Source organism: Onychomys torridus, chromosome 3 (genome assembly GCF_903995425.1).
Source record: "Onychomys torridus chromosome 3, mOncTor1.1, whole genome shotgun sequence".
Classification (NCBI taxonomy): Eukaryota; Metazoa; Chordata; class Mammalia; order Rodentia; family Cricetidae; genus Onychomys; species Onychomys torridus.
Genome location: NC_050445.1, coordinates 32,182,975 through 32,195,619, shown reverse-complemented (window position 1 = coordinate 32,195,619; position 12,645 = coordinate 32,182,975). Strand labels below are relative to the sequence as shown.

General features: G+C 41.2%; 1 protein-coding gene across 1 annotated transcript in view; it reads right to left on the bottom strand.

The window, feature by feature from the left end:
• Positions 1 to 7,603: 7,603 nt before the first annotated feature.
• Positions 7,604 to 12,645, bottom strand: part of Svopl (SVOP like) — a 64,634-nt gene continuing 59,592 nt past the window's right edge. The window contains exons 14-15 of the mRNA XM_036181848.1: positions 10,675 to 10,788; positions 7,604 to 7,615 (exon numbers count right to left, since the gene is read on the bottom strand). Coding sequence (XP_036037741.1) covers positions 7,604 to 7,615; positions 10,675 to 10,788 — 126 coding nt within the window. The remainder of the gene's footprint in view (positions 7,616 to 10,674; positions 10,789 to 12,645) is intronic.

Below are 12,645 nucleotides of genomic sequence, written 5' to 3'. Positions count from 1 at the left end.
GTTGAGATTTTAGTGTGATTTGAGTGTGTGTGGTAATCCATTTTAGAATATTAATGCTACTACCCATTAATTATGGCCAACAATAAGAGTTAAGGTTTACTGTGCTTAAAAGCAGTCGTCCCTAAACACGAGTGGGAAGAAGAGTCCTTTCCCGAGTGCCTGCTGGGAAGGTGTAGACAGATGTTCTTAAGACACCTAGTAGTGTCTATGTAAGATGGCAAATGCATTAAAGGAAATCAGGAGAAACAAATGTTTGCTTATTGGTTTTGTTCTGGTCTTGTCTGTTGGAGATGTTGGGCATAGCAGGTCTTCAAGGCCATTCTTTCATGGATTCCTAGATCGACCTTTTCTTCGGCTTCCTTTAAGGAAGTAAGTGTGCATGTTAGCTGTTGCTGTTCGATTTCCCTACTGTGCAGGTGGTGCGTGTAGAGCAAGCCTCATCGTTCAGTGTGGCTTTTCTCTTGTTTGTTATTTTTTGGGGGTTTTGTTTGTTTGTTTGTTTTATCGAGGCAGGGTCTCACTATGTAGCCCTGGTTGTCCTGGAACTAACTCACTGTGTAGACCAAGCTGGCCTTGAACTCAGACCCACCTGTCTACCTCCTGAGCGCTGGGGTTCCAGGTGTGCGCCACTCTGCCCAGCTCTCAGTATGCCTTTTTAGTAGTACGGTCAGATATAAAATACAGTGGGTACACATACAATGTTTGATAGAAGATTTCTTCAACGTGTGCCCTGGTGGCCACCCAGTTTAAGTTCCCTGAAAGGGCTTTCATCTGTCTGTCTTTAGCATTTCAAGTGGAAAGTATGTTTTGAGGTTGGAAGAAGTCAATTGTGGGGGGTGGTATGAGTGGGAAAAAAATATTTTTTCTGAAGCATCTGTTTGCTGGCCTTCTGCTCACTTGTTTTTTGTTTTTTAACAGAACTTCATATTTTGTCATTGATCTGCCTTAATTTAGAATTTAATTTTCTTTTTGGGAGAGAGAAAAAAGATGTATTCCTTTTGCTTGTTTGCTTTCTCTTTTGTTGTTGTTGTTGTTGGGGGGTGGGGCTGAGAAGAACAAAGCACCAATGAGATTAAGGTAGAGTCAACTCATTGTACCTTTGTACTAGCCCAGCACTTGGCAAACACAAGGACATCTCTAGTTTGCCATAGATGAGTATTAAAGTTTCTTAATTGTTTGACTAGAGACAGTTTTTTTCTTTGGGTTGACGGAAGAAAACACAGCTGGCATGAGGATTTATTTGGTTGCATTGCCTCCCATGAATTAAAATGTAGCTGGAAGTACCAGCACTTGGAAAGTGGAGGCAGGAGAATCAAAAGTTCAAGGTCATTCTACATAGCCAGGTTGAGGCCAGACTATGCTATATGAGACCCTGTTTGGGTGGGGGGGAAAGACGATGATTCCTATCCATGTCACATTTCTAAGATTGTTAGCTGGAGAATGTTGTGTGCATACTTTATTAGCAATAGTTTCCCATTCTCTAAGTAAACAATCTATAATCCAGTTATGTATTGTAACAGTTTTAATCAGTTTTCTAAATAATGTGTTATATGGTGATATTTGTTGTGGTGGTTTGAATGTGCAGCTGACATTTGTTCTGCAAACACCGTCTGAACAAACTGACAATATATAGACCCTTGGAAGTGGGGTTCAGTTCAGTCTGGCCTTGAACTCTGGTCCTTCTACCTCTACCTCCCTGGTGCAGGGATTAAAGTAGTGTGCCACCACGCCCTCGGCTTTGGGGTTTTTTGTTTTGTTATTCAGGGGAAGTGGATAATATGCATACCTTAAAACTTCTGTGGTTAAGTCCAGCATTTAGAGTGTAACAGCAGTGGAACCTTTTTTTTTTTTTTAATATTTTAAAGATTTATTTATTTTCATTTCACATGTGTGCTCATTTGCCTCCATATATGTATGTGCACCATGTATGTGCCTGGTGCCCACCCACTAGGCTAGAAGAGGGTATTGTATACCCTGGAACTAGCATTGCAGAGGATTGTGAGCCACCATGTAGGTGCTGGGAACCAAACCTGGGTCCTCTGCAAGAGCAATAAATGCTCTTCACCACTGAGCCATCTCTCCAGCCCCAGGTGTGGGACTTTGGGCAGTATGTTTCTTTTTGCTATCTTAGAATACTGTTCTCTGATAGACAAGTCTTCCATACTTGTCACTTGAGTTAAAGCAGTACTTACATAAATTATTTTGAGAATTACCACTAAGGGGGAAGCCGGCTTCAATAAGGTAAACGTAACTCATGTATTTCAGCCAGAATGTCTACTAATACACCCCAAACAGTCACTATTATAGTCTATGCCATAGTAACCTTTCAAAATAATGTTACATTTCATCATTACAAGTTTTTGCTGAATCAAAGATAGTTCAGAACCATGTTTCATGTAATCATACATAATATATTATTAAAAGTAAATGTCTTGAGTTTTTTTTTTTTCCATAAGTAACACTATTGTCATGATCTCTAAGTCTCATGACATGATCATTGAAAGTAACAATGTGTTCAGGTGGATCCAAGCTAAATGATCATAACAGAAAAACAGTCAAACTCTACCCCACATTGGTAAGAAAATAAAACGTTCATTACAATTAAGCAGTCTTGATCTAAACTTATTGCAGCGTTTACCTCTGAGAGCCCTGGATCAGAGTTCTCCTGCCACAGACACGCTGCTCTTGCTGAATGTGACCATTACCTTTGTCAGAGGTTTACAGATATAGAGACGGCGCTGGGGGTGGGATTTACTTTACTTAACTCCAACTCAAAGCTTTTCCGTGTGCCAAGCACCTAATCTCTGACCATCGGGAAACTCCCACAGATAGCGGCTTGCATGGTCAGGGCAGAAGCCTAGATGGACTGAGTGGTAAGTAGTAAAGGCAAACGACACCTCTACATCAACGGCTGGCAGTGTAGGCCCCGCTGTACTTTGAATCCTCAGGCCTGCTGCTTTTCTCCATAGAGGAATGAGAACAGAGTAACTTCCACCACAGTAGCTTTGCCTTTCTAAGCTGAAGACTGGGTTTGGTGCTTGGCTGCCACACAGCGTCAGTGCAGAGTGTAACTTGAGGACACTGTCAGGAAGGCCCTCCAGTCAGAATGGTGACTACACTGCCGATGCCTCATTTGAAAGGTGTATTTGCAATTCTCTGCTGTTACCAGTATGTACATCTTTTATATTGTTTAACATTTATGGAAGGCTCTCCTTTTGCTGAGGCCTAAACCAAACTAATGTGAGTTGCTTCCTGAGAACCAAACGATTTTAAGTTGCAGTTGAAAGTGTCATAAAAAGAAAGTTGTATTCATTTCCTGTTTATCTGAAGTCCATATGAATGAGGGGAATAGAGTGATTGGTTGGTCATTAAAATTGTGGACGTGACCCTGAATTCAACTGTATTTTTTTCAATCAAATCACCATGCCATATTTAAGTATTTTATAGTTCCGTGTAAACTAATAATTGATAATGTTACATTTATTTTGCCTTGGGTGGGAATTCTGTCATAATTCCATGCAGGTGACTTAGGTTCCTGCCATAGTCAGGTCACAGGCTTCTCCATGGAGGTTTCACAAGATGGGAAGAACATCTGAGGCAACAGGCATTGGAGATTTGGGTTTTTGTTTCATCAGGGATTGGTGCTTTGAATTTCATAAAAATTAACTGGTAGATGTTTTTTACTATGACTATTTTGCCCACAGCAGAGGCTTTTGTAATGGGAGACTGAATGGAAAGCTATGCATCTTCGGACTGTTTTACCTAGTGTGGGCCCTGTAATCTTAACCTCGTCTGCTCGTGTAGCTGCTGCAGCACTGTTGCCTGTAGGGATGTGGTTTGGGCCATAAGTAACAGGAGAACTCTTTATTTCCAAAATGTGTTTCCTTGACCTTAAAAAGATAAACCAAGACAAAAAGTGACAAATGGGGGGGGGGGGGGGCCACACTAGTATTTTCCTGCTTGGAAGTAGATTTGGACTGGTTACCTAACCCAGTCTCTAAGGGTATACTAATGACAGTTTAAGAAAGCCACCCCAGCTGGGCAGGTGGCGCACGCCTTTGATCCCAGCACTCAGGAGGCAGAGCCAGACGGATCTCTGTGAGTTCGAGGGCAGCCTGGTCTACAGAGTAAGTTCCAGGAAAGGCGCAAAGCTACACAAAGAAACCCTGTCCCCCCCCCCAAAAAAAAAGAAGAAAAGAAAGCAAGCCACCCCAACATACAAAAAGTCCAGTTGCTTGTACAGAAGGAAGTTTTGTCATGAAAATCCACTGGGGAGAAGGCAGCATAAGGTGTGGACTTGCATCTTAAAACCTGGCTTATATTCATTTTATCTTAAAACTGTGGAAAGTATGGTACTCAGAAGTGATAACATTTAAAAATTACCACTGGGCTTCTTAAGTATTTCTTTATTTTGTGTATACTAGTGTCTTGCTTGTATCAATCCATCTCTGTTCCATAAGCATGAGGTACAGACATTGTGAACTAAACGTATGTGCTGGGAATTGAATCTGGCTCCTCTAGAAAAGCAATTGGTGTACGTAACCACTGAGCTTTACTAGATCTCCAGCCCCACTTTTGAGCTTTTAATAGATCATTCTTTGGTGAAAATGATCAATTTGATTTAAAACAGAATAAATAGATGTAATTTGAATCCTAGAAATGCCTTCCTTGGTAGTTTATAACATTAACAAAATCCTGTCTTTGCACATTCTCTAATGTGACATGAAAGAAAGGTTTCATCATCCCCCACCATTTAGCAGGAAGTGTGGGAACAAGTTCTTATGCCGTAATCCCAAAACAAGTGAGCCAGAAAATGTAATCTTTTATCAATAGTGACAGTTACCTAATCCAGTCTCTTTTAACAGTACACAAATCATGTGTATATTAAATTCCAAAATAAAGAAAATTTAGCATCATATTACAGAAAGTAATTACCTGTTACAGATTATTCTAAAGAGTCTTAGATTCTATGTGCAAAACTATTAGATCCTGACATACTATTTCTACTATAATTTTTATTCTTTAGTACTCAGTCTTTAGGGATCTGTGAAATAAGTCCAATAAGTTCATACAAGAAAATGACTTGGAATTTGTTTCTACTAATGACTAAGTGTGCTAAACAACCGTCTTCACAAACAACTTACAATTTGTGTTGTAGAAAAGCTATGTTATTGGGTTGGAGATTTATTTAGCTCAGTGGTAGAGCGCTTGCTAGGTCCTGGGTTCAGTCCTCAGCTCAAAAAAAAAAAAAAAAGAAAGAAAGAAAGAAAGAAAGAAAGAAAAGCTGTATTATCAAACTAGTTATCAAGGATTCCATTAAACTTACGTTATTAGCTTGCTAGAGGCTTGACCTGCTGTTGTCTCAAAAGCCTGAGTGCCAAACAGTGCTAGGTAGCACTGTGAAGTTCTGTAGGCCTGAGTATCCCACGGACACACAACTAGCTTTGCCCTTGGTTTGCTGCCACTGCTAGCCTTTGATTAAATACACGTCTTCAAACTCCAGCGAGTAGATTGCTTGTCTTGCTCCTGCAAATGTAGCCAACATAGTTTTCCATTGAATAGTTTGGGCCTGAAATAATAACTAGGCTTTAAGGTATTTGTTTGCCTGTTAGCCAGATTAATCACATGAGCTTTTCATATAGCTTGAAGTTAGAAATGTTGTAGGCTTGTGTATATAACTTGAAAAGCCTATATTACAGTTGGTCTTTCAAATTCATTTTTTTGTTGTTTGCTTTGCTTTGCTTTTTGAGATGGAGTCTCTCTAAGTAGCATGTACCCCTGGCTGTCCTGGAATTCTCCATGTAGACTAGGCTGGCCTTGAACACAGATCCGCCTGCCTTTGCCTGCCAAGTAGTGGGATTAAAGGTGTGCATCACCATACTTGGCTTATCCATGGGTTTCAAATCCAGGATTCAACCAGTCAGATAAATATTTGGGGGGGGGGGGGGTGTTTGCTGGGCGGTGGTGGTGCATGCCTTTAATCCCAGCACTTAGGAGGCAGAGGCAGATGGATTTCTGTGAGTTCAAGGCCAGCCTGGTCTACAGAGCGAGTTCCAGGACAGCCAGGGCTACACAGAGAAACCCTGTCTCAAGAAACCAAAAAGAAAAATGTTCATCCTAAATATACACAGACATCTTTGTCATTATTTCATACATGTCGTTGCTATAATAATAGATACAATTTGACGGACGTATAAGGAAGGGAATACACTTGCTGTACCGTTCTATATAGGATGGGCTGTTTGGTCTCTACCAGGAGTCCTGGGACCAATCCTCAAAACTGCTAAGTGTATAAGAAACTGTCTGATTTTAAGCTATCCATAGACTGTTTGAGTAGGGATTATTTGCTCCCTAAGCAGAGGTTACACCTCTTGGATGCAGTGTGCTAACATAACAACATTGCATTGTGGTTGCAGCTGTGATCTTCTCCACTGTTAATGAGGGGGGAATCCTCGGCCAGCCTGGTGATCTGAAACTATAGTGGGCTTCCACAATAAGCCTGAAAAGCAATAAGAGATGTTTCTTAATGAAGCATGCCTTTCCCACTAGAACTTGGTGTGCACAATGCCCACAAACAGTATGTAAGTAGTTATGTGTTACAGGAAAACTGCACATCATGAGAATCAGTGGTTCCCTCCTTAAGATTGAAAAAGAATAATGATGTATGGAAAAAATTAACTTTATTCCCAGCTTCTTGGTAGTTACATACAGAATAAAGTAGTAGTTTGTTTTTTTGTTTGTTTGTTTGTTTTTTAAAGATACTAAGGCCATGCATGACCTGTCCTGCAGGCCAGGTTATTAGGTCAGACCCAAGGAGGCACCTCCTGAAAGACCAATAAGGGCAAGAGAGGAAGGAGACCAAGCGCATAAAGAAAGACAGAAGAGTCAGTCTGAGTCATGTCAAAGTCTCATTTATTGCAAAGGGAAGCAAGCTTATATACTGGTGGATATGAGGGGAAGGGAGGGAGATGAAAAAATTGTTAGAAAAGGGTCAGGGTGAGGTCTCTTTGGTCCAATGCTTGAGCAACTGATCAATCAAACATATTCCAGGAAGTTAATCTAAAAGTACATTTTGTGGTTTTTCTGGGGATGGTAATTCAAGTTCAGTCATACCAGTCTAGTTTCTTGCCTTAAGTATAGAATCTCTGTCCTTCAGCCATAGACCATATGGAGCAATACCAAGTGTTTTGTCTAAGGTTGCCAAGTAAGAAAAGCTATATTCTCCACCAAACACATTTATTCCCCATTCAATTTCAGGGTTTATTGGCTTGTTTGAGTAGTGGGGGTTAAGTGATTTGGTGGTAGGTTGTTGAGTTTTTTGTTTTGTTTTAGATAACCAGGCTGGCCTTAAACTTGCTTTTATAGCTAAGGATGACCTTGAACTCCCATATGCTGGGACTTGAGGCATGCACTACCATCTGGCAAAAATATATCCTATAAGAGGCTTGCATATGTTGATTCCTAAATAAGAGACCCCCACACTACATTTTTTGTGTGTGCCTTAAGTGTCTTAAAATAATTGTTACATAAAGCTATTTAAAAAAATACTCAGTAACAGTGAAGATCAAATATTTTTCCTTTGGTAGCCATATTTTGTAGGTCCTCATTTAATTTGCTATGGGAGAAAAAAGAAAGAAAAAATTAGTTTATAAGTCTTTGTTCTTAATACAATTTATATGGAATTAAGATCCATCATTTACCCTTGTTCATGAAATGACAGTGCTACCTTTAGATCATGTCTGTATAACACCAACTTTACATTATAAAGAAATTCACACCATAAACATTCTGTTTATTTTCTTGGTTTTTGTTTGTTATTGAGGCAGGATCTCTCGATGTTGTCTTGGCTGGCTTTGAATTCACATCACCTGCCTCTGCGTCCTGAGTGATGGGATTAAACGCATGCATCACCATGTCTGGCACTACAAACATATTCTTTAATGATTGAATTTTTTAAGTTTATTGACTCATCACTACCCTTCAGCTAGTGAGCAAGTTGGTTTATCCAGTCAGATGACTGCTATGCTGTTTTCTTGTTTTTGAAAAGATGTGCATATGATCATACCCAGCAGTGAGGTGGGTATGTATATATGTGTATGTGTTTAATTATCCTGAAGACATACCACCGCTCAGTGGCCAGGGTGTGTTCATATTACATGTATTGCACCAACATGTTAACATTCTATAGTGTCCCAATGCTGAGTTCTTCAGTCACGCCCCAGCAACAGGAAAAGGACTTGCTTTGTAGATAGTTGGACATCCATAGGGAACATCAAATGATCTTTAGATTTCTTCAGTCTTATATAATATAAAACTCCTTTTTAAATTGTGAGCCCCTTGTGGTAGCTCATAACTAACAACCCCAGCACTTGGAAGGCTGAGGCAGGAAAGTCACCACAAATGGAAAATTAGCATTAAACGTGTTTTTTACATTTGTGTAAAAATGTGCCCAACTTGTGCCCTAGTAAAAAGGATGTGGTGATGCTTTGTAATACTGAAAGGAAACACATGAGTTATCTTCTCTGACTTAAGCATCCAGTGATGGGGCAACTGCAGATGATTTCTATTAACATTTTACTGTAAGGTAGAAAAGCCCCCAGATCCTCCTTTCATGTACCTGACTCCTTTCTCAGTGATAGCCAAATCTCGATCGGTCTCTGCTCCCCACTGGAAGCCACTGTAGTTGGTTTTGCTCTTTTGAGGGGCCCACCACCCAGCTCCCAAATAAATCACACACGGGTGTGGTGGTATTGTGTTCCCCAAAATATTGTGCACCCTAATAAATTTATCTGGGGTCAGAGAACAGCCAGCCACTGATACAAAGCCAAAAATGGTGGCTAGAAAATGGGTCAGAGCAAGCCATAGCAGAAGCTGGGTGGTGGTGGTGGTGCATGCCTTTAATCTCAGCACTTGGGAGGCAGAGCCAGATGGATCTCTGTGAGTTCAAGGATTCAGCCAGCATGGAAACATGCCTTTAATCCCAGGGAGTGACGGCAGGAAGAGAAAGATATATAAGCCGTGAAGACCAGCATTTGGCTGGTTAAGCTTATAGGCTTTGGAGCAGCACAGTTCAGCTGAGACCCATTCTGGAGGAGGACTCAGAGGCTTCCAGCCTGAGGAAACAGGATCACCTGAGGAACTAGTAAGTTGAGATAGCTGTGGCTGTTTTGCTTCTCTGATCTTCCAGCATTTACCCCAATAACTGGCCTCAAGTTTGATTTTATTAATAAGAACTTTTTTAAGATTCATGCTACACACAGGAGCTTATTCTTAATTATAAATGCCCTTGGCTTGTTGCTAGCCAGCTTTTCTTTCAATTATCCCATCTACCTTTTTTGCCTCAGGGTTTTCCCCTTTCTCTTACTTCTATATATCTTACTTTGACTCTTGCTGGGTGGCTGGCCCCTGACGACCTCTTCTCCTTGTTCTCTTGCTCTTTCTTTCCTTCCTCCCAGATTTCGCCTTCTATTTATTCTCTCTGTTCGCCAGCCCCACCTGTCCTTTCCCCTGCCTCGTTATTGGCCATTCAGCTCTTCATTAGACCATCAGGTGTTTTAGACAGGCTCAGTAACACAGCTTCACAGAGTTCAACAAATGCAAAATAAAAGAATGCAACACATCTTTTCATCATTAAACAGTTGTTCCACAGCATAAACAATGTAACACATCTGAAAATAATATTCTTCAGCCACAGTCCCAAGTTCTCAGGGACTTGAGCAGAGAGGTATGTTAAGGAGCCTGTGCCCTGACTTCATCCACAGCCTCCAGAGAAATAAGGAGCCTAAACACAGAGCTCAGGACTATTTCGTTTCATAGGCCAAAATACTGCCTGCCTTAATAATCTTTAATGTTAAGTAGACCAATCATGGAAGATGAGAAAGGAAATTTTAAAGGGAAAAAAAGCCAGTCCTTTGCAGCAAAACTCGTTAGTTTGAGGTGGTGAAGCCATTAGGGGCCATTAGGCGCTATGAATGGGTCCCTTCACTAGTGAATGCCATCCATGGTGGTCTGGTAAGGTGTTTGCTCAGGCAGGCTTCATTTTAGATAGATGGGCTTAATGCTGCTCTGGAGCTTTCCAGATGCAGTAGAACTGAGGTCAGTTTCCTTGTGGCAGATGGAGATCACAGGCTGTAGGTATCCAAAGCTTCACCCTCCACAGCTGGACCAAGGAGGCTGCACTGAAGCTTTAACCACTCACTGGGTGTTGAGAAGAAGCTAGTCTGTTGCATCCAAGCCATGTGATCCTAAAGGCTCTGCAGTGATGTTTGAACCCAGCCCCATTTGTTAAACAGTAGCTTTTCTATGAAAATATATGGAGTGAATTCTTAGCTAACTTCACCTTTATTGCTGCTCAAAACTATGTGTGAGAGATTGGAAACCCAATCAGGACCCTCTAGTGAGATTTCATTGCCTGCTTAAGTAAAGGCTATCTATATCCCAAACTTCTCTTGGGTCAAAAAGTGGTGGCTGAGGAGCTAAGAAGTGGTTCAGGAGATATGTTACTATTCTGACTTCAGTTCTCAGCTAGCATCCATGTGGGACATCTCCCAAACTCCTGTAACTTACCCCTCTGCACTCATTCACATACATATCCACACATGTGCATACATGTATTAAAAATAGTTTTTAAGTGGTTAATTGTAAGAAAATCTAAGAGCTTCCTGAGTCCCTTACCTGCAAGGCACGTCCTTTGGTCTCAATGGGGAGAGTAAATGCTGAAATAGCACACACAACACAGACAGATGAGAAAAGACATAGGGCTCCCAGGAAGGAGGCACTCATTAGGACCTGCAGGTCAAAACAGAATCACTTAATTCACCATGCCCCAGTCACTTCACTATTACTTTATATCAAAGGATTTGCATTACCCAATACATAAATAAATGGTCATTTGTAGCCTGTTCTGTACATTATGCTTTTGGAACATTGGTTTGATAAGACCAAGCTGGTAGAGGCATCTTGAGTGGCTGGCATTAATGTTCATTGGACAGCTTCGATCTCATTGCACCTACCTACATCTGGCCAAAAAGGAGAGCTTCCTGTTCTTCTGGCCGCTCTGATACTAATTCGGCCTACTTAACTCCTAACCTCCTCCACTTCTGTCGGGGCAAAACAGTAGAACTTTTCTTAACACAGTCTGAAAAGATCGCTAATTTGTCTTATCTCTATTCTGTTTTGTGTGACTGTCAGAACTTACTTTTGTTGTTTGAGACAGGGTTTCTCTGTAGCCCTGGCTGTCGTGGAACTCACTCTGTAGACCAGGCTGGCCTCAAACGCAGAGCTCTGCTTGCCTCTGCCTCTCAAATGCCACCAACATCCAGCTGACTGTCAGAACTTTGGTGTCTTTTTTTCCATATAAGAAAGGCTTTCTGTCAGTCTACATACATCTTTAGGCTGGATCTTTTCACTTTGCTGCTGAATAACTAAAGACTCCATGCACCTGTTTCTCCAGGATAGTGCCCAAAGTTGGCAGATAGTCAAGGACTTGATAGTTATCAGCTAATTTTAACAGGATAGTTGCCTATACAGTGAAAAGGGAACAAGGAGGCCTGTTAGAATCAGACTCTATACAATTTAGGAAGATCTGGAAATACCTGGTCTAGTTCAACCAAGTCATTTTACAGATAAGCTTTCCCTGACTCATCACAATAACTATAGCCTCAAAGTCTCAGGCCTCTGGGAATCAGAGCCTAGTGATAATACTGCCACCATGTATATTCCTTTAAGACACCAAATTCAGAAACCCAACTCCAGTATATAAAGTCTACTGCCAAACTGGAAAGTAATTCCACATGTAAACAGAACCCAGCATATTAACATCTCTAATTACTCAGAGTTGACCTAGCAAATGATAGCTAATACTCTGATTTGGGAAGCTTCTGGGTTTGGGGTGGTGCTTTCTAGGGCTTGGGAGTGGCAAGGTCTCATGTAGCGCAGGCTGGCCTTGAACTCAGTTTGCCTCTGCCTCCAAATACTAGTTACCTAGCTCTCAGTTCTTTGATTTTTCATCACCAAAGTAAGATTTTCTGAAGCAGGAGGCTGGAGGAATGGAAACCAAGAGACTAGGTAGCCTGCACAGTGCGTGATGAGATCAATAACAGTACATGTCTAGAATTTACCACTTTGGTTACTAAATATCAGAATTCTTACCACCGCCAGAACGGATTCTAATTATCCCTCCTTTATTTTTATTTTTATTTTTTGCACCTGTTTCAGAGTACTGAGTTCAATAAGACCCTAAAGATTTGAGTTTAAATTACATAACTATTCTAGCCAGGGCCAGAGAGTAACTGTCTAGTCTTTGCTTCCCTAGAGAGATGCAGGGCTCTTTTTCATAGTAATCTAGAGTATAGCTGCCACTACACATTCTTACACAACCTTAGCTAACCTAAGTAATTTTCTGTTATTTGTAAGTAAGAAGTCTATGCAGTATTATAGAAGTCATCTGGGGACCTGGGGATGTAGCTCAGTGTTGGAGTCCATGCTTAGCATGTATGAGCCCTGAGTACAGTCAGCATCATTTAAAAAATAAGTTAAGAGTGGGGAGGTGGTGGCGCACGCCTTTAATCCCAGCACTCAGGAGGCAGAGCCAGGTGGATCTCTGTGAGTTCAAGGCCAGCCTGGTCTACAGCGTGAGATCCAGGA